At 41.1% G+C, this 23162-nt stretch overlaps 1 protein-coding gene across 1 annotated transcript in view; it reads left to right on the top strand.

Annotated features, from left to right (window-relative positions):
• Positions 1-23162, top strand: part of ZCCHC2 (zinc finger CCHC-type containing 2) — a 76663-nt gene that overhangs the window by 8974 nt on the left and 44527 nt on the right. The window contains exons 2-4 of the mRNA XM_054017503.1: positions 8602-8710; positions 15450-15526; positions 18044-18115. Coding sequence (XP_053873478.1) covers positions 8602-8710; positions 15450-15526; positions 18044-18115 — 258 coding nt within the window. The remainder of the gene's footprint in view (positions 1-8601; positions 8711-15449; positions 15527-18043; positions 18116-23162) is intronic.

The raw sequence follows: 23162 nt of genomic DNA, 5'->3' as shown, positions 1-23162 counted from the left end.
AAGGGAAATAATACTTCCTTTTTCTTGCCTGGTTAGACTGTAAGCTCTTTGGGGCAAGGACTGTATTTTATGTATACTGCATTTAATACAACAGGTTAATTGGGTTTTCAGGGTGCTGTAATTCATAGTCAAAAATGAATGTTTTCTTCAGCTACTAAAAATTACTTTATATGCATTCATTTAAGAAGCTGCAAATAATGGATTATTTGAATGTTTTAATTGCAAAAAATAGCTTGTCAAAAATTCAGTTAGTGTTGTGTGGAATCTCAACTCTGAATGTGTATTAATGCCCATAATCTATCCAAAAAATTGTGCATTCATCTATTTTTACGATATAGACCACAAACTCCATACTTTACATACCATTCTACAAAAACACCTGTTGCTATCACTATCGTACATCAAATTGAGTAACACAACATTGGGTTTATTTAATGGAACTTAAAATGAATCAAATTAATTTTAGCAAATTGACCTATTCCTCTTAAACAATGTTTTTTCAGGACCTAAATCAACCATTTCAGCACCTTGACGTGATCTGAAATAATTCTAACTAGCATATATAGTAAGCAGGGTTTAGTCTAGATTCCCAAATATTTAATCAGGATTGATTAATGAAAGTACTAGAACAAAAATTGTTTAGTTAAATAGAACTCTGATAGGTGCTATGATTAGCTGGCTTAAGGAACCACTTTCAGAAAATTCCTGTAAGTCAACTTGTAAACAAATGAATGAATGGTTTCTATTTACAGATTATTTTGCTCAACAAGTTATGGCAAAACACAACACCATTTCTGTGGCTAATCTTCAGTGACTTATAAGAAAGCAAGATACTGTTGCTTAATTGTCTTAGAATCTAAGGGGTTTTTGTTTTGAGAGAGTAAAAAATAAACAACCCAGTTGCCACCATGCTGCACATACAGTTGATATATACTGCCAGACGCACCTACTTAGGTACTTATCACTCGTATATCTTCTGAAGCAGGTTTAAATTGGAAGACTAGAAAGGTCCATGTGCTACTGACACTCATTTTTTTTTTAAATGTTTTTGTGTAGTCTATTGACTTTACATTTCAGGCAACCTAGTATTTTTTTTTTTTTTTGCCTGATCCAGTTTCTTACATACTGGAGTGCACAACACCATCACTCTTTCATGGTGACCCTGACCCATGTGCTTCTGGAAAAGAGCACTGCTTCTGGATAAGTCCTCAGGCTCTACGAAGGAGCTAATGGTCTCGGGGAGGTAGACCGGGGGGGGAGGGGGGAGATAGGTCAGTACTAAATTGAATGTGGTACCTGTCAGGAAACAAAGCGATTTACTAAGATGTCATCTAACTAGAGTAGTGTTGAGTGTGTGGTGATTAAAAAACCAAGTAGACAGTAAAGAAGTTGAGCAGTCTGGCTCGAGTTGCTCTGTTTCAACAAGGGGTAAGGAATGAAAATGGAATACAAAGAGATTGGGTAAGTGACTAGTGTAGATGAGCGAGCCAGGGAGACCTCGCCCACCCACAAGGGACCTACCACCCCCCCGCCCCCCACTGGGCCTGAACCCCGAATCCGCCCACCAACCTCACTGGCCGCCGCCAATACCAAGGGCGAGCCAGCGAGTCCTCGCCCACCGACAAGGGGTCGGAGACCCTACCCCCTGGGCCCCTTCCCACCCAGCCCCACCGACCGCTTCCAGGGAGACCTTGCCCACTTGGAAGGGGGAGGGGACCCATACTTCCCCCTCGCCCCAGCCCTGAACCCACCCAACCCCATCGACCACCGCCGATAACGAGTGTGTGCCAAGGGGACCCTGCCCACCGGCAAGAGGGAAGTGGCCTATCTACCCCCCACCCCCCAATGGGCCTCATCTCTTGAGCCCTGAACCCACCCAACCTCACCGGCCACCGTCAATACCAAGGAGTGAGCCGGGGAGACCTCACCCGCCCGCAAGGGGGATGGGACCTATCAACCCCCCCCACCCTGCAGGGCTTCTTTCCCCTGGATCCCACCCCGTGAGGGTCGCCCCATCTCCACCATCCAACCCACCTACTTGTGCCCATGACTATTTGTGCCCCATGTGTGAATGATTGACCCTCACTGATTATTAACTGTCTTTATTTCGCCCACCGCCCTCCCCCCCCAATTGGGGACTCTACAGTTCGTATTTACTATGTGTGCTGTCAACCCCAATATACCAAACATCCCCCCATACTCTGTATGATCCCCCCAATAACTGACAACTGACTCCTTGAATCGTTTGTACCGTGTTTATTTTTAAATATTCTCTAATAAAATTTAAATCTGTTCTCATTAGTCTATGTAGCCTTTCCCCTCCACAAAATTGGTATTACTTCCAAAACACTGGTAAGCTAATACGAGTACTTGTGTTTAAAAAAAGTTCTTGTAGACAGTATGGGGCTCCACTGAATGACAGCAGAAAAGGTTTCATAGAGCAGTGGTAGACTGGCCATATCTCAGACCTTTGCAGCTATGGAGTTCCCATAACTAAACCATTGTCAGATACACTAAGGCCTTTGTGACGTTGTGCAGTCTATATGGTTTTATAAAAATATGATAATTAGTGAATATAATGTAACCGGGATATGCTTCATGCAAAAGGTGTCTTGTAAGGTATCATTACAAAGCTTTTCTACGGAGTGTGATCATCCTATTTGTATAAATGTACCACTCTTGTATCTGAAACTAGAAATATGAAATATAACTCTGAGGGCCTATTGTAATTATGCAGAGTGTGAGCCATTAATGGTGGTTTGGAATCTTGATTACTCCCATTAACCAGGACCTTTGTCTGCAGATGGCTGTTTTTTACCTGTGAGTCTTCCTGCATATGTGTGTGCTGGCAAGTGGGTAACGAAGTCTTGCAGTGACATGTGATCATGTTACTTGAACTGGAATCCATTTTTAACTGGTGCTTTTCCAGTGGGTGGGAACCCAGAGGGACAAAAGGTTCCTGCCTTATGCAAAAGATATATAAAGGGGTGGAGGAGAACAAGGGGGGAGAGGAGCCATCATGAATCCCCTAGCTACCACTTGAGCTGGAACAAGAACTGTACCAGGTGAAAGAACTGTGCCCAGGCCTGGAAGGTGTCCAGTCTGAGGAAAAAACTTACTAAAGCATCTCTGAGGGGGAGATTATCTGTATTCAGTTTGATTAGACCTAGATTTGCACATTTTATTTTATTTTGCTTGGTGACTTACTTTGTTCTGTCTGTTACTACTTGGAACCACTTAAATCCTACCTTCTGTATTTAATAAAATCACTTTTTACTTATTAATTAATTCAGAGTATGTATTAATACCTGGGGGAGCAAACAACTGTGCATATCTCTCTATCAGTGTTATAGAGGGTGAACAATTTATGCATTTACCCTGCTTAAGCTTTATACAGGGTAAAACGGATTTATTTGGGTTTAGACCCCATTGGGAGTTGGGCATCTGAGTGCTAAAGACAAGCACACTTCTGTGAGCTGTTTTCAGGTAAACCTGCAGCTTTGGTGCAAGTAATTCAGACCCTGGGTCTTTGCTGGAGCAGACGGGAGTGTCTGGCTCAGTAAAGACAGGGTGCTGGAGTCCTGAGCTGGCAGGGAAAACAGGAGCAGAGGTAGTCTTGGCACATTAGGTGGCAGCTCCCAAGGGGGGGTTCTGTGATCTAACCTGTCACAGCCTTGTCTACACTACTGCAGTAAGTCGACCTAAATCACGCTATTCCAGCTATGTGAATAATGTAGCTGAAGTCAACATAGCTTAGGTCGACTTACTGCAGTGTCTACATCACACTGTGTCGACAGGAGATGCTCTCCCGTTGACTTACCTTAATTTTCTTGTTCCGGTGGAGTACTGAAATCGACCAGAGAGCGCACTCTGCAGTTGATTTAGCAGGTCTTCACTATAGCTAAATTGACCCCCTGCTGCATTGATCACAGCAGCATTGATCCCTGGTAAGTGTAGACATGGCCTCAGTTTCTTTCATACTGGCTCAGATAGAGACCAGGTGTTTTCAATGAGGGCATAGTTGGACAGTACCTCTACCCTGACATGAGTATCTCCTGTCCCTTTAGGGTCTGGTTTTCCTGTAGTATAGCCCTAGTTGTGTACAGGGTCTTAAGTCCTTTTATGCTATCAGCAGAGACTGGAGCTTGTAAAGGATAAGCTAAGAGCTGTGGTGGTGACCACCTATGAGTTCCCTATCTCCTGTGTTACCTTTCCCCAATCTTTAACTCCCATCCTCTTTCCTATGCTGCAGTGAATTGTTTTTTAAACAAGCTTTCAGCTCCACATCTCTCTTCTATTCAAGAGATGTTAAAGCATTAAAAATCAAAACAATACAAGCTAATTCTTCAAATAGCTGTACTTCAAGAGGAAGAGAGCAAACTGTCAGATTTAGGTCTTAAGTATGCGTCAGGTTAGACTGTATTCAGGGAGTATGTTGTAGTATATTTTGTCACAAATTTTAATGTGAATATCTTTGGTCTGACATGTAAGCAGAAAGCCAGTTCCTGCTCTTTTATTAGGTCAGTTTTAGAAAACACTGTTAAACGCAGAAAGTCCAGCTTTCTAAAATGAATTGCTATAGATTTTTTTCACTAAAGCTCATGGTTTTAAAGGTTTCAGAGTAGCAGCCGTGTTAGTCTGTATCCGCAAAAAGAACAGGAGTACTTGTGGCACCTTAGAGACTAACAAATTTATTAGAGCATAAGCTTTCGTGGACTACAGCCCACTTCTTTAGATGCATATAGAATGGAACATATATTGAGGAGATATATACACACACATACAGAGAGCATAAACAGGTGGGAGTTGTCTTACCAACTCTGAGAGGCCAATTAAGTAAGAGGGGGGGGAAAAAACTTTTGAAGTGATAATCAAGATAGCCCAGTACAGACAGTTTGATAGTAAGTGTGAGAATACTTACAAGGGGAGATAGATTCAATGTTTGTAATGGCTCAGCCATTCCCAGTCCTTATTCAGTCCTGAGTTGATTGTGTCTAGTTTGCATATCAATTCCAGCTCAGCAGTCTCTCATTGGAGTCTGTTTTTGAAGTTTTTCTGTTGTAATATAGCCACCCGCAGGTCTGTCATTGAATGACCAGACAGGTTAAAGTGTTCTCCCACTGTTTTTTGAGTATTTTGATTCCTGATGTCAGATTTGTGTCCATTAATTCTTTTGCGTAGAGACTGTCCGGTTTGGCCAATGTACATGGCAGAGGGGCATTGCTGGCACATGATGGCATATATCACATGGTTTTAAAGTAATGGGAGACTATTTTATTATAAGAAACAACATATTAGACAGCTCTTCCAAAATGTTAATATAGTGTCATTCTGCTGCATGAGGTAGAGCTAACTTTTGTATCTACTTTTTGTATCTGGCAAGGCATTTGGCTATAGCTTAAACAGGGCCTAGTTAGTAATTTTCAGGCAGCTGCATTGAGCTTTTGAAAGTTGGGTCCAGGACTTTGGTTTGATCACAGTAAGAAGGCACTTCCACTTCTGCCAAAACACATGCTAAAAATAGTTCAAATAGCTTGTTCAACTGCATCCATAGTTCTTGCCCTACCAATTTCACAGCTGTGAAGGACTATGAAATAAGCCCTTCCCTGTGAAATCTGATCTCCCCCAGCTGCTGGGAGCACCCCAGTGCGGGGGCTCCTAGCTGCAAGTCCCGGTTGGGCTAGGGAGGGAGAGGATTTGTCCTTCCTCTGCACAGCTGCTGTCGCGGGGGGGAGGATCAGACCCACCTCAAAGTACCTGCCTCCCCACTGCTGTAGGAAGCTCCAGCCCCGGAGGTTCCTACAGCTGGAGGAGATTTGTGGAGGTGGGTCGGATATTTCCCTGCTCTTAACTGTGAGTCCCTGCTGGGATGGGGAGGGACAGGACAGCTGGGGGGTGGGTGGGAGGAGATCAGACCCACTTTCCAGGTACCTTTTGGGTTGGGACCCCCAGGGTTACAACACTGTGAAATTTCAGATGTAAACAGCTGAAAACGTGAAATTGACTAATTAAAAAACCTAGCTGTGAAATTGATCAAAATGGACCAAATTTGGTAGGGCCCTATCCATAGTATAACTTGCTTTTGTGGGTTTCTGTAAAGTGAACAAAAACTTGATAATCTAGTGTCTGGAGGCTAACGGTTCTCTGATCTGATAGAATAATATGAGACCAGGAATTCAAATTCTAGCACATTACCTCTTTCTGCTTGTAGTTGAAGTAGCTTGACCTCCATCAAAAGTTAGATCTGGTGTTATGTATGGCTGTCCATCGTATCCAATGATGTCATGGCATATTTGACAAACCACCTCCATTTTACTGGAGTAGGGAAGAGGTCTGTCTCAAAATTCTTCTAATTGTAGAAAAATTGCAAATAGTAAAGCTGTTAAAATGCCAATTAGTTCAAATATTGATAGAGTTCAGAATTTTTTTATAAACCTAAGCAGGCTGAAATGGGTGTTTCCCAGAGGAATGGGCTAAGGATTGCAGCTGAATGATTAAGCATCTGTGCAAAGCATTTTAATGTTCAGAAGACACAATTTTTTTCCTATTAATAGGGAAGTCATAAGTTTGAAAACTGAGATGTTCCTCAAAGCCTAATGAAGCCCACCAAAAACAGTCCAAATGCAACAAGGGTGCATTGGTTTAAAAAAAACACTTTGAGTTTCTGGGCCTCTTACATTCTGTGCAAGACAGGAGGAGGGATGTCTATGGTGGCTTTAAGCCTCCTTTGTGCTTTTCTGATTCTGGACTGCTTAGCAGCCCTTGACATTATTGACCGCCATGGGGGGCCTATCTAAGTTACAGCAGCTTGTCCCTGTCTTCTTGTGGGCCGTGGCACTGCATGGAACCTTGCTTTTGCCCTACCCCTGACATGTCTCCTGTTGCAATATGCGTGAATGGGTCCTCACAAGACCACTTTGTGTTTTGGGCAAATCCTCTTCTGGATGACTCTAGCGTTTTTAATACTCATTTATACCACTGTGGTCCTTTCTGCCTGCATAAAGAGGCCATGGCAGGGGTGAGCATCTTGCTCTTTGTATACATAATGCATATAAAACTCTGAAATTTGTAGTGGGAGATTTCATTGTCTGCCTCTGACCAAAGGTGAAGGCTGAAGGAAACATTTCATATGATTCTGCACACCTATTTTCCCTTGCCTGTTGTACATTCAAATCTCCATATTTGATCTTCACTCTTTGCGCTCTCTGCTTATCTGAAGTGGTGGTAACATACCTTAGGAGGTCTTTATTTTGACAACTGTAAAGAAAGCCCCAGTCAAACAGATTTTGAGTGTGATCCGTATCCTATGCATTTGAAAACATGTGGCTTTGGGGATATGTGTAAAATCAGAACTGGAGATGGAAAGTAATTCTATTTAGCAGGAATTCAGTCTGCAGGGATAAAGGTGCAGAGGTAGCAGCATCCAGGCTTGGGGGTAGGGGAAAAATATCTTGTGAATAATCAGCATTTCAAAGCTACTTACAGCTGATCACTCACTCTTCTGACTTTCCTGTGTGAATGGCAATTGGAGTGCAACTCTGAATATTAATATCAGTTCAGCATGTTGGGCTTTAACACAATGCATCTTTGGTTCCCTTAAAATGTATTCTGGAGTTGAATTCCCAGGTACCTCACTTCCAATATCTCAAAATAGAAGAAAGCTATCTCAGGATTTTGTAAAAAGCTTACCCTGATAGGAGTCAACATGTTGCTTCCACCAGGAGCACAAGTACAGTTAAGAACACATTTAAAAAAAAATTCATGCAAATGGCCCTTCCAGAGCTTTTCTGAAGTATTTCTATTCCAGTAAGCTTCTTTTATCCAAGAACAAATTGAAAAGACAAAACGTGTATATATTAACTTGTGATGTGCATGACAACAGATGCTCAAACTTCTATGCTACAGTGAAATGGCCAATCTCAGACTCACTGCAGTGTCTTTCCAGATGCCATACTTGACATTTGATAGTCCCTTTGTTCAGTTCACTTGCCCTAGTTACTGTGTTACCAGAGGCATACAGGTGCTTTATCTCCTAGTTTTAGGATGACTTGGGCAACTGAGCTGTATATATATTTTAGTAGCAGAATCATAGCAAAGTAGTATGTGGGGGTGTTTATACACTTGCATTTGAGTATGTTCAGAATTAAGTGAACAAATTAGCATTAACCATAGCAGCAGATTTAAGTAGTCTATCACTTACAGTAATTATTACATTTGCCAAAGTTTTTTTTAAGAGACTAGTGATCTTCAGTGCCTAACTTGAGACACTTTAAAGGAATCTGACTTTCAGAGGCTATGCAGACAGCACTTCATTTAAAAAGCAAAAAGTTCCTTTGAAAATATCTCGTGTTGACCACCTGGAAAATTAAAGTACACTATCACTAGTCACTTCTTAAAGTCTTAGTCTTTGTCAATAGCATGTACTGTGCAGCTGTAGGAAAAAATAAATTGCTTGCTTACTTGGCTGTGTTTTTCTGTTAACAGCAACCTCTCAGATTGACAAAATTTGGCCTGCATAATTTCAGGTGATGGGGTTTTTGTTTTTTGAGAATATACATTGTTTGAAGGAACTTCCCCCCTATTTTTTCTTTCCCCATATAGAATGACTTTTCCCATAATGACTGCATGCCAAGTAATGAGAACAGTTTGGATCACACCACACCACCTCATGATGGACTTTCGATGGCCTCTCATAGACCTCAGCGGGAAGGTATGTAAATAAAATTCTGTTTAGAAGTTTTTGATATTCTTTGCAGGTTAAATTTAACCTAGTGTTACAGTACTCCTATGTCTTACTCCTCACTCAACTGAGGAATTGACTGCTCCCTAAGTGCAGCTGCTTCTGGACCACCTACACAGCACTCTCCAATCTGGTATGAGCAGAATGACAGGATTGTATAATTCTAGTTAGCTTCTTACTGCTAATATCAGAATGGATAGAGATTAATTGCAGGTGGGTCAAGAAATAAACTTCCCCCTGAAGCAGAGATGATTTATGGGGAGGAGGAAAATAAACTTAACATGAACTGACTTTATCCACAGTATTGGTTGCTATAGTGATGTAAAACATTTTGTGAATTAAGATGGCGATACTGTGAAGTAGTGAATTGGTGTTGCTTGCTTGGTTCACTCTTCTTACCTAAGACTCACAGACTTTAAGGTCAGAAGGGACCATCACAATCATTTAATATGGGGGTGGCCAAACTGTGGTTCACGAGCCGCATGCTGCTCTTCTAAAGGTAAAGTGCAGCTCACAGAGCCTCACCCCACCCCGCCATTCTCCACCTATCAGACTCGGGTGGAGCTTGGGGCTTCTGCCCTGCGGTGGGGTGGTGGGTCCAGTGGCTTCTGCTCAGTGGGGTGGTGGGTCTAAGGGCTTCAGCTCTTGCAGGAGGAACCTGGCTAAATAAGTCAAGCTCTTGGAGTCCCCTCTCGTAAGGTAGGTTTTCCATTCTTTCGATCATCCTTGTGGCCCTTTTCTGCATCTGTTCCAGTTTGCATTCATTTTTTCTTAAACATGGGAGACCAGAATTGCATACATATTCCAGATCCGGTCTCACCTAGTGCCTTGTATAACTTACAAATGTAGATTTTTTTTTTTATTATTATTATCATCTGCACTTAAAAACAAACTGTAAAACTTTTTAGAGCCTACAAGTCCACTCACTCTCCTACTTGGTCAGCTAAGACAAACAATTTTGTTTACATTTGTGGGAGATAATGCTGCCCGCTTCTTGTTTACAATGTCACCTGAAAGTGAGAACAGGCATTCACATGGCACTGTTGTAGCTGGCATTGCAAAGTAAATAAGTTTTACGTTGGTTTATGTATGAGTGCAGTTATGTTTTAAAAAAAAAATCTACATTTAAGCACTTTCAGGATAGAGATTGCACTACAGTACTTGAATTAGGTGAATTGAAAAATACGATTTCTTTATCTTTTTTACAGTCAAAATACTTGTAATCAAAAATATAAAGCAAGCACTGTACACTTTGTATTCTGTTGTAATTGAAATCAGTATATTTGAAAATGTAGAAAACATCCAAAAAGATTTAAATAAATGGTATTTTGTTTAACAGTGCGATTAAATCTGCTATTAATCATGACTATTTTTTAATCCTGTGATTAATCACGATTAATTTTTTTAATTGTTTGACAGCCCTTCTACTTTCTCTTTCAAAATTTGTTTCAAGACCTTGCATATAATTAAGGTAAAACTAATAGTTCTGTAGTATTCCGGATCACTCCTCTTCTCTCTCTCTTCCCACCCCCACCACTTAAAAATAGGAACTATATTGGCAATTCTCCAGTCATGGAGGTAACGCGCGCGCGCTCTCTCTCTCACAGATTTCTTAAAAATCCTTGCTACTGGTCTTGCAATTTCATGTTCCACTTCCTTTAATATTCTCGGATAGAAATTATCCGTGCACCGCTCCTGCGCATGCCCCCCGCCCCCCATTTAGTCCCATTAAGTTGTTCGTTTTGACTTCCACCTAAAATGTGGTAATTTCTTCTTCCATATTCTTGTTCAGTAGCCCCCCTACCATTACCCCTAAGCTCTTCATTACCCTTATTAAAAACTGAGGCAAAGTATTTGTTTTAGATGTTGGGCCATTCCTACGTGATTTTTAATCTCCACCCCATCCTCAGTGCTTAGCGGTCCCACTGCTTCTTTTGATTGTTTTCTTCTTTGTATGGCTTTAGAATCTATTGCTGTTTTTTAATTTCCTTTGCAAGGTCCAATGCTACTTGGCTTTTGGCATTTTTCACTTTCTGATCTCCAATAGGTACCTTTCCCTACTGATCCATCCCATCTTCCATTCCTTGTAGGCTGTCTGCTTTGGTAAAAATAACCTGTTAAAGATGCTTGGTCTGGAACCTTTCCCTATGAATTTTTTCCCCTTGCTTGGGATGCAGGCTTCAGTAATGCTAAGCCTCCTCCACATTTGGATCCTTGAGTTCTTTAGTCCAGTCCACTTCCCTAACTAATTCCTTTTAAGTTTGCCCTTTTTAAATCAAGGACTCTAGTTGCTGATCTATTTTTGTTTCTTTCCATCTGGTTTAAACTGAATGAGCTCTCTTGAACCAAGGTTGTCCCCTACAACCAGTTCTTCTGTGAGGTCCTCATTACTCACCAATACCAAATCTAAAATGGCATTCCCCCTTGTTGGTTCAGAAACTATTTGAAGAAATCTGTCAGCTATCACATCCAGGAAAATCTGGGCCCTACTATTATTAGTAGCACTTGTCCTCCAATCTATATCTGGGAAGTTAATATTCCATAATCACACAATTCTCAGTACTGTTTATTTCAAGCCAGCTGTAAAATATATTTGTGTTCCTATATGTATAACTCAAAAGGCAAAGCAACGCTGCGAGATGGGGTAATTAGACTGTAGGGAAGTTGAGTTTGGAGGAAAGAACTGAGGCATAACTATCTTCGTATTACAAAAACATCTCAGAAGTCCCGTCTTGAGTTTGAAGCACCATTGTGCTAATCACTGTAAGTGGTTAGAAATTGACTGGGAAAACAAGAGATTTTAGCTTCTAGACTTGGTTCTGGTACGTGATTTGATTTTAGCTAAGTGTTAAAACAATGTTTAGAATGATGGTAAGCTGTAGTATGCACACATGCATACTAAGTTGACATTCAGCATGAATATGTATTGTGTACAGTATGAGTCTGAGCTATATATGAGCCATTATTATCTTAGCCAGTGTTACTTAATTTAACCAGACGACCAATCCATCCACTTACTTAAACTCTTAAAAACACTGACTCTGGAAGAAAAGTCTGTTTAAAAACAAATAAAAAAGCAATGTAGGAAATTACAAAACTAAGTCTTTTATTTCAGAAACACTTGGAGGCTGCTGAGAGGTAACTACAATGTCATCAATCAGAGCACTAACAATCTAGAGCAGGGGTTAACAACCTTTCACAAGTGGTGTGCCGAGTCTTCATTTATTCATTCTAATTAAAGGTTTCGCGTGCCAGTAATACATTTTAACGTTTTTAGAGGGTCTCTTTCTATAAGTCTATAATATAACTAAACTATTGTATGTAAAGTAAATAAGGTTTTTAAAAGTTTAAGAAGCTTCATTTAAAATTAAATTAAAATGCAGAGCCCCCCCCAGACCGGTGGCCAGGACCCGGCAATGTGAGTGCCACTGAGAATCAGCTCGCATGCCGCCTTTGGCACGCATGCCATAGGTTGCCTACCCCTGATCTAGAGCATTGAAAAACAAGAAAATGACTAGTAAAGGACATTACACATCTTACACTGCCTACCTAGTAAATGCGTAATAGTTATTCCTCAAATATTATAAATATTTCAACACAAGTCTTAAATAGCCTAAAATAAAATAGTATTAATTTTGAAAAAGAAACGATCATAAATGTGCACACATAGTTAGGATCAGCCTCAAATAGTCAGCATACACTTTCCCTATTAAATAAACGTATGGTGAAATGTCATAACTACATGTACATCATTATCAAATGATTGTAAGAATGTAATCCAAGAATTCTTCTGTCTGTATGCAAACGTTAATTGGTATTTCCCATTTAACAATACCTCTTGAGGAACCTCCCATGGGCCAGACTCAAGGTATTATGCAGTGCATGTTTCTTATAATTAAAAAACAATGCATTTGTTAACGTAGATAGTTGAAGACTTTGCAAGGCTAACTGTTCCGTTATCTTTAAGTTCTTAAGGTTAAAGTGACCGGTGTAGTAGACTTAACTTTTGAAACTTTTTTGTTTAATATTTGGGCTAACTTAAATGTCTATGTATTGGTGGGTAGGGTCACTTTTTCCTCTTTTTTTGTTACTTTGAAAACAAGTTGCTCTCAATTTAAAAAAAAAACAACAAACCACAAACTGGAAAGTGACATTTAAAATTCCTAGCTATAAAGGATACTCTGTTTATGGTTTGGAAACTAAGTATTTCAGGAGTTGTGGGATTATAGGATTTCAGGTTTCTGGTGTTGCTTGTTCCAGTTTATCCAAGATTCAGTTACTAATTTAGCTGTTTCAGTCTGGAACTGGCATGTACAAATTGATGTCTAACCTACTGAAACGTTTAAGTTTTAAATGCAGTATTAGCAGAAGCTGTAAGAGTTATATACGGTGATAATATTGCAGCTGATTTAGCAAGAATGAATAACTCTGTTCTAATGGATATATGCAAGGAGGTTAATTAAGATTCCTTATCTCTGAATTACCTCACATTTTAACAATTTCAAGCTTAATTTTTCAGTAATGAAATAACAGGCTTGCTACTTAATAAATAAAGTGAACAGAACGATAAGGAGAGAATCTCCTGCAGACAAAATTGCTTTTGCATGATGTACAAAAGATCCATGTCTTTCCTTCTTCAAGGTCGCTGATACAAATGCTAATGTTGTGACCTTACTTAACTTACGAGGTCTGTCAAGATCAGCCCATGGTTGTAAGGAAATGAATTCTTTATATTGATACATTCTTGGGGCATGTCACGCTACAGCCCTAAATCCAAACCTAAAATTTGTTAGGTTAACTTACAGCCAGGGCAGTAATTACTGATGTCTCCACTACCCTCCTTTTTTGTCAGTGGTGCGCATCCTCACTAGAAGCGCTTCCACCAACTGAAGAGAGGCAGTGTGGGAGCTCTCACCTCTGCACTGCTTCATGCTGGGATCCCAGTTGCCGCCTGGGCTTCTCACCTCCCAGAATAGAGCTGTGAAATTGACAAGACATCCGCTGTTGGATAACGCAGTGTCTACACCAGGGTTGGCAACCTTTCAGAAGTGGTGTGCCAAGTTTTCATTTATTCACACGGTTTTAAAGTTTTGCATGCCAGTAATACATGTTAACGTTTTTAGAAGTTCTTTCTATAAGTCTGTAATATAGAACTAAACTATTGTATGTAAAAATATATATATATAAAAAAAAATGTTTAAGAAGCTTCACTTAAAATTAAATTAAAATGCAGAGGCCCACCTCCTGGACCAGTGGCCCAGGACCTGGGCAGTGTGAGTGCCACTGAAAATCAGCTCGCATGCCGCCTTTGGCATGCGTGCCATAGGTTGCCTACCCCTGGTCTACACGTACACTGTCTCCCCCTAACTACACTGACATAAGCGCTATGCCTCACGTGGAGGTGGAGTACAGGTCTGTCTCATCTTATGCGGGTTCCGTTCCGCGGTTAGCGCGTAAAGCGAAAACCACATATGGTCAAAATACATTGAGTTCAATGGCGGGCGGAATCACCCACACTACCGGTACTGTATTAAAATTGTGGGGGGGTTTTTTTGTTTGCCGACCGCGTAAAGCTGAAATCGCGCCTGTTAAATGCGCGTAAGATGCGACAGACCTGTAGTTATGTCAGTGTAGAAGGGCACTCTACATCGGCTGGATGAGGCTATAGTGTGTACACTGACATAATTAGATCGATGTAAACTGCCTACGTCAACCTAATTGTAACATAGACCACGCCTTAGAGAAACCAGGTAAGAGGAGCCTCTCAACTTCATAACAGCTTTCATATAGGATCTTTCTTACAAGTTACATCCTGAAAAACATTGATTCAGGTTTTGAGTAGTATTTGAAGACTACAACACCACATCTCCTTAACAAGTATCAGCAAGGGGTGCCCCCTTTTTTCCAGGTGTGGGAGACCATGTGGAGGGTTCAGAGGGTGTATAGAGCCTGTAGCTCACCCTCTCCAATGCAATGTAGTGAAACTGCCCTGGCCTGTTACTGGGTCTGTCTGAATGGTCTGGGTGCTGGGACTATTATTCTCAGTCTCTTGAGCTCTTTTTCAGTAATTCATTCTGCATATGAACAAGTTCAAAAACTGCCATTATTAATATAGTACTTCTCTCTTCCAGTAGTCTCACCATCATTCCCCCTCCCCCTTTTTCTGTTCACTGATTTGTTCATGCTGTCATATGTCTATCAGTATTCTACAGGTTACCTCACTTCTCACTTTCACTTACAAACTCTGGCCTTCTATGTAGTGGACCCTATTTCTTGACTCCTGCAAAATGGGACTGCAAGGCACAGGAGTTGACTGTTTTCAGTTGGCTGCACTGAAACCTTTTGCTATAAATGCATGATTTAATTTACAATGTTATTTTAAGGCTTTCTCTTCACGGATAGTAATTATTGTATTGGCTGTGTCAGGTTTTATGCCCATATCTCTAATATTCTGTAATACATCTGGACAGAAATACACAAAATGGTGGCAATCAGTATTGAGAATCTGGTTTTGAAGCGTGGCTTTCAGACCAGAGAAACTTACTTCCTTGAGCAGCAGGACCATGGGCTTCTGCTCCTGTTTGCCCAAGAAAAAGAGTAACTGGCAGTGAGGGTGAATGATTCTCTGACATGGTGATGCTGTCATAACAGATAAATACATTTTCAAACCAGACCTGTACCTAGTACAACAAATTGTTTTTTCTTTCAGCTGTACACATTGAGAAGATAACACTGAAAGGAGTACCAAGAAAAAGGGCTGATAAACATTTGGAGTACACCTTCAAAGTAAGCAAATAACAGCTGGCTTTTAAAAGTACATCTTTTTAATATGAAGTTAACACGGCTTAGGGATATAAAAATTGTTTTTAAAGTACTAGTGTTACCGAGATTTCTCTGCCCACTAGTTCTTTTAGAATAGTAGACACCACTTTAAGACACATGCTGTTTTACTCCTTCATTAAGGTATGGCGCAAATGCTGCCTGTACTGCCAGGCCTGAGGTGTGAAGACACAACATACTGAGCACCAGTTAGGCCTCTTCTAAATGGGGGGTGTGTGTGTGTGTGTGTGTGTGTGTGTGTTACTCCAGAGTGATGATATGCCTGAACATGTTGTAGAACATGTTAATTTAGAATTTAGTCTACAAAATGTAGAACACACTGCAGATGCACAGGCTGTTGTCATTGAAGCAATCTTAACTGTGTCAAAGTGGCTCACTAAGAACAACCAGAAACTTGGGTTATATCTATATTTCAGCCGGGAGCAAGCCTCCCTGCCCAGTAGACAGACTTGTGCTCGCTCTACTTGAGTTAGCATGCTAAAAATAGTAGGTTGGACATTGCAGCTGCTTGAGCTAGCCACCAGAATCCAACTCTGTCTGCCCCTCTGGATCTGAGCTCTGATAGCTAGACCAAAGCACTGCCCATGCCACAATATCCACACCAGCAGTCGGCCCCACCATGTTGTGCGATGGACATTTGACAAAATTACTGTACTTAGTGATGGACGTCATTCAGTTTTTTAAAAAAATTACTGTGGACCTCAGCATTTTTACTGCAGAGACTTGTGTCCATGTACAGACACGTTACAGACCCCTGCACCCACTGCTACTTCTAACACACTAGCTTGAGCAAAGTTAACAGTTGGAGGCATGCTCCCATCTGCAGCATAGACATACCCTTAGACAACCATCTCCAGCCATCACATAATCATTTAATTAGTGACACAAACGTGAATAACTCAAAGGTGTTTCAGAGAGCCAGTCTGCAGATTGTCGTGATAGCAGTCTTGAAATCCCACATGAAGTAGGAAGGGAGCAGAGACTTGCTGGAAAGCATTTAAGTGAGTTTTTCCAGCTCTACTTCTGTTGTACTCTTAGGGTGGAGAATAGCTCCTTCTCCAGCACATCTGGGAACCCAAACAACTAGATCTCCTCTATTCAACTTTTTCCTTTTGCCCCAAACCAGTTGAGGGTTTGAGCCTTGTAAGTTCTTCTCTACCCTTCAATAAATATGAGGTTCTAGAAACTGTCATCCTCCACAATCATAGCCACTTACAAGCTCTCCAGGATCTGGATTGAAAATGGTAGTGGTTAGATCCACTCAGCTACTGCTAAATACCCTCTTATTTTGAGCTATCCGCTCCACTTCCTGGTATATAGGATCTTCTGAAGCTAGAAAACTGAGCCACTTAGCAGAGGAGGGGGAAATAATTACTTTTTAAGTGAAGAGTAAATTATATGGAGACTTTATTTTGCTGTTCACGTATTGGGCTAGTGCAGCAAAGCTGGGAGAACCACTGATATAATGTATAAACACGTACCAGAATATGGAGTCTACTCTAACTTCATAACACTTTTTTGATGCAAATGTTTGCAATACTTATTGCATCCTGCATCCGTCTCTTATACAACTTTTTAAACATTAACTCTGTAACTTTATGAGATAGCTAAGTATATCATTTTACAGTTAAAGTAACTGAACAGAGGTTTTGACTTGCCCAACTAGGAGAGGTGGAACTAAACTTTGTATGCCTCACTTGGAATCCTCTTTTCTAAAGAAACTGTGTGGTTTACTGGGCTTGTGTCTGGTATTGGGAGCCAGTAATTACTGAGCACTAATACTGCTTCTTCTAGTAATTTAGTTTCTCACACATTCTGGAGATGAATGATTTATTGGAGCTTGTTCCTCCAGAAATAATGTCCGAGTTGTCTTTTAGACCCAGGGATCTCAACCTTTTTCTTTCTGAGGCCCCCCCCCAACATGCTGTAAAAACTCCATGGCCCACCTGTGCCACAGCAACTGGTTTTCTGCATATAAAAAGGATGGCCAGCATTAGGGGGTAGTAAGAAGGGCAATTGCATGGGGCCCCCATGCCACATGGCCCCGCAAAGCTAAGTTGCTCAGGCTTTGGCTTCAGCCCCAGGTCACAGAACTCAGGGCCCTGGCCTTCAGCCCAATGCAGTGGGGCTTCGACTTTCTGCCCTGGGCACCAGTGAGTCTAACGCTGGCCCTGCTTGGAGGATTCCCTGAAACAACCTGTTTACAGCCCCCCAGTGGGCCCCGGACCCCTGGTTGAGAACCACTATTTTAGAGGATATCCAAAGTTAGTAGTCTCCTTTTGAAAGTGGCCCTTACTATCTATATTTTGCCAAAATGGATATTAATACTTAATTGCAGTGGGTATTTGTATACCATCTTGAAATGGACAGTGCTGTAGATGTACTAACCATATTTAAATAGTATAATGCAAGGAAAGAAACATGATGTAACTTTCCTTTTCTTCTTCTCTCCCTTCGGATCAGGTAACCTGGTCTGATCTTTCCGTCACATGTGTAACAAAAACACATCAGGAGCTGCAGGAGTTTCTACTAAAAGTATGTATTCAAGTGTAAGCAACCTACAAGCAGAGTACTGTACATCACACTACCATTTCATGGGATAGGGCACTACTAGATGATGATTTTGGCTCTTGAGCTTCAATGACAGAAGCTTGAGAATATTGCCAGACTTTTGGCTTTCAGGAAAGCACTGATTGAATGAACACCAATGCATGTTAGCCATTCTATTTAAAGGAATGTATATTGTATGGTGATAGATTCCTTTCCAAAGTATGTTGACCATCCTTCTGCCTAAGCAGGACTAGAAGATTTGGTTTTTGATAAGAACCAAAGGATAAGATTCCTTGGTTGGCAGGAGATGGTAGTTTGAGATGGGAGACAACCCTTCCTACCCTTTTGGTTCTAATTGAGCTATCATAAAACTGTAAGGCTGGCTTTCTTTATGCTCCCAGTGGAGCTTGGAGCTAACACGGGACATGGCTACATGGATGCTAACAAACATGTTAGTACTGCTCTAGGAAAATAACTTAATTACTGGTGCAAAGCCAAGAATACCAAACTTCTTACAATTTTCTACTTGGTGTTGTAGAGACAAATGCAGTCCCCTTCCCTGAGGAGCTCACAAAATGTGAGTAAACTAGCAGATATTTGTGCTGTATGTCCATTATGTCCTGTAAAATGGGTTAAAACAGTACTATCATCCTAGCTACTGTGGTCTTGCATCCATTCCTCAGTGGCTATTCTTGGGTTGAGCCTACCCTAGGGAATCTTTCTTTACCTCTCCCAATGATTCAGAGCGTTAATTAGAGCTTGGCTCGAATAGCTTCTGGTGTCACTATTACCCTGTTAACTAAACTGTGGCACATGTAACTTTATACAAAGAGCATCTTGATGGACCCCAGTGCATATGAATTATCAGTGTTTGCAGCTTCGCTACTCTAAAAGGGGAATAAGATTTAAGATCATATTGGAAAACCCTTCTTGCTCAGCATACAATTCCAGACTTTTTTTGAATGTTATACACTTTTTTCATTTGGGAGACTTCTAGATCTGTGAGAGCTTTGAAGGGTTCGAAGGGCTTGTCTACATTACCCATGGGATCGACCCACAGTGATCGATCCAGCAGGGCTCGATTTATCTGTCTAATCTAGACACAATAAATTGACTGCCGACCACGCTTAAGACACCTTCCTCAGCTTTCTAGTAACCTCTCAAGTGCTAAGAAGCCTAGCCAGACTTCTGTGAATGTCTGCTTCCAGGTGCAGAGCTAAGCCTAGAGATTTAGCCGTTAAGAATCCAGCAGGTATTGATTTAGTTGAAGTATGTATGACCCTAATCCAGACTGGCTGCACAATGTGATACAAATGATTGGCCAGCACAATAATGGTAAAATACTCTGACTAACAAATAGGGAGGGATTCACACCAGATGACTCTGCAAAGAGGCAGTGGGTCTCTGAAAGTAGTGAGGCATAGGATAGCTGTAATGATATTACACTACCTAATAGGGATGAGCAACATCCTGGTAGACTAATTCAGCCAGAATCTGTGGTACCATTATGATCCCTGAAAGTCAGTTGCAAAATGGATATTTTTCTGGTGGGAACACATCTGTCTGATGGTTATAACAAGACACAATACCAATGACAGAGGTTCTGTTCTAGGCCAGATGAAGATGTTAGTCACTTCAGATGCTTTTCTGCTGAATTGGGGAACAGATCTCCTCTATTGCCTCTCTTCTATCCTTTTGATACCAAGTATGTGGAATAACGTCTAGCAAGAAAGGGCACTGTTTTTAGTGGTTTCTATTGTTCTGTTGGTGCAATTCCCAATAACCGTGTGACTGTGCAGTTTTACTGGTAAGTAACTTTCATATACACATACTCAGGCTGCTGCTTTTGTATTTGATACCTCTTTTGATGAGTCATCTTGCCCCTAGAGCAGTTCAGAGACAGATGAGTGATTACGAGCATGGAAAAATCCTTGCATGAAGGATTCCCAGTCTTCCTTACATTAGAAAGACAAATGGGGGATATGATAAAAGCATATAAAACCTACAGTAGAACCTCAGGGTTACAAACACAGATACAAACTGACCAGTCAGCCACACACCTCATTTGGAACCAGTCAGGCACCGGAGACCAAAAAAAGCAAATACTGTACAGCCCTGTGTTCAACATAAACTACTAAAAAGGGAAAAATTTTAATTTTTTTGACAAGATAAGGAAACTTCCTGTGCTTGTTTCATTTAAATTAAAATACTTATAAGCAGCCTTTTTCTTCTGCTTAGTAAAATTTCAAAGCTGTATTAAGTCAATGTTAAATTTTGAAAGAACCATAACATTTTGTTCAAAGTTATGAAAAATTTCCATTCCCGAGGTGTTCGTAACTCTGAGGTTCTACTGTATACTATAGAATAGGTAGGTAGAGGGCTTCTGTTCTACCCTCATAGTGCAAGAATAATTGGACATTGAGTGAAACCGATGAAAGGAATTCGACTCGCAGGATGTTGCTGAGGTCAAGAAGTTAGCATAATTTACAGAAGGATTCAACATTTGTATGGCTAACGCAAACACAGTTTGTTAAATTCTGAAAGGGATAACTGGATAAGCATGCGGTCTGGTAGGTAGTCATTCTCCAAGTATTAGGTACAGTGAAACCCAGCTATAACACAATAATTGGGGTTCAAAAAATTCGATCGCGATAAATGCGGGTTTACGAAAATTTACCATTTCAAGCCGGTCAGTTTGTCTTTTTTTTTTAAAAACACAGGTTATCCCAGCATGCTTTAAACACAAAAGTAGTAATTTAATTACATGTACATGAAAGAAACATGTGAAATCGACTATACTAATCATAGCGCAGAGTGCAAAGTCAATCTGGTTGCATGACTCCATAATTTTAAATTTCATCACTTCTTAAAAAAGCAATCTAGTGTGGTCTGCTTATTTGCCGCAGATTGTTGGCTTCTAGCAAAGTCAAGAATGCTTCTGAGTTGGAGGATTTGGACGCTGTCCATGTCTTGAGTTTCCAGCCACCTCAGACTAGCTTCTAGGTGCTTTACTGCCTCGGACACTTTTGGTGGGGCAGTTGAGGTGTCATTGTTGTCATTGGCGCCACTGGTTTCGGGCTCTGGTGGTGCAGCTTCATACTTCACGCTGATATTTGCAACAATTTCGTCATCTGAAATGTGTTAATATGGGGCAGATGTCATCTGCTGAAAACCAGTTGAGGATATCGTGATTGTGCTCATTCTGAATGCTTCTTCAGCTAAATGTACATAGTCTTCAATGAATCTTGTAAATTCAGGCTCGTCATCATTACCATCATCGTGTGTAGATGACGGAAAAGCTGGACCAAGACCCTTTATCCAGCATCGTTCAATGCAACGTGCAGAGATAGCATTCCAGGCTTTCCTGCCGAGGTGACAGACTTCTTTCAAGTTGAGTAGTGCCAGCGATGTGTCAATGGAGGAGTTTTTATCCGCTACCATCCGCTTGATCATTTCGCGACGATAGTTTTGTCTTGGTCCAGTGGCTGCATTTCTGACCTAGTATTCTTCGGGAGAGAAGAGACTTTAACCTTGCCGTCACGACTGACCAGATTTTCTGCTGGGGGGTGGGCATGGCAATTATCCAGCAGGAGGGGAGCTTTTTCCTCCTCCTTGAGTTTTCGCAAATGAGCCCGAACGGCTGGCACAGAAGTTCTATAGAACCAGTCTTTCAATATGGAGCTATTATCCATACATTCTTGCTGTTGGAGTATTCAAAGGGAAGGGCCTTCATATTAACACGCTGAAAACATCTGGGAGACCTCGCTTTTCTGATCATCAGAGGTCTAACTTTGTGGCTGCTAGACTTTTTGACGTAAAACAAGAGTGACTCGGTCTTTCCTCTGCTTAAAGCCTTCTCATTTGTGACTATCAGTCCTGGTTTCAAGGGTGGGATCGGGTAACCTTTTAAAGCATAAACCAGTCTCGTCGCAGTTGTAAACTTGATCGTCTGTGTGGCACCTTCCTCCAGCAACTTTTTAAGCTCGGTTGGGTAGGAATCGGCAGCCTCTTTATCAGCTGAGCGGATTTCCCCAGACACGAGAACTTGGCTTATAGTGTGCCTTTTCTTGTATCTGTCCAGCCAGCTGTTACTTGCCTTAAATTTGGATTCATTTCCATTGATAAGGTGATCAAATTTCTCTGAGCTTTCAGAATAGGGCTGAAATGGGAACTCCTTCTGAGCGAGCCTTGACAAACATTGGTACAAGGCTGAATCTAGGCTTTCGTCATTAGCAAACTTGACCTTTTTACGCTGTAAACCAGTTTCCTCTTCAAGAATGCAGGGTAGGCTACGGAGCTTTTCTTCTTTTTTTCACACTTACAGACTGGATTCTAATTCCTAGATCTCTAGCAAGCTGAGTTTGTTGTTTGCCCTTCTTTAGTAGATCCAGGGTGCCCAATTTCTCTTGGGCAGAAAACTACTTGCGTTTGAAAACTGGCATATCCATAACGGTAAAATATCTTTTAAAATATAGGAAATTAATAACAAGTTCATAGGCAAACACCATACACATGTACAACCCAAACTAAGTGCAATGGGCCTGCAATGGCCACGAGTTGCTTTATCCTATAAGACCGGAAGAACGCGGTTTATTTGTAAATGTTGTAAAAAAAGCATTCCGGCAAAATGCGAACAGTATTACGGCCTTAAAGGGGAGCCAACTTATGATCGCATCATATCCGAATTCGCGTTATCACGGGGTGCGTTATTGCGTGGTTTGACTGTATTAGATGAGACCTTAGTGAGGACAGTCTGTCCTGTATCTACCTGCTGCAGGATTTCTTGCATCTAAGTTTGGCTTCTATCAGGACATAGCATTAAATCCATGGTCTATTTATTCCACTTTCCTATTTTACCTAGACTAGTAGTCTTCAACACTCACTCCAAAATTTCTGGAGAAACTCATTTAAAAGGTTCTAGACTGTTCAGTTGTTGAAGTCTAGAAGAAAATGTTCACTCCATCAGTTAAGCAGTTCAAAAGGGAATTTTGCTCAAACAACAAGCCAAGCTGAGCCGTTTCAAGATTTCCAC

The sequence above is a fragment of the Malaclemys terrapin genome, chromosome 2 (genome assembly GCF_027887155.1).
Source record: "Malaclemys terrapin pileata isolate rMalTer1 chromosome 2, rMalTer1.hap1, whole genome shotgun sequence".
Lineage (NCBI taxonomy): Eukaryota > Metazoa > Chordata > Testudines > Emydidae > Malaclemys > Malaclemys terrapin.
This window is presented reverse-complemented; position numbering and strand designations above follow the sequence as displayed.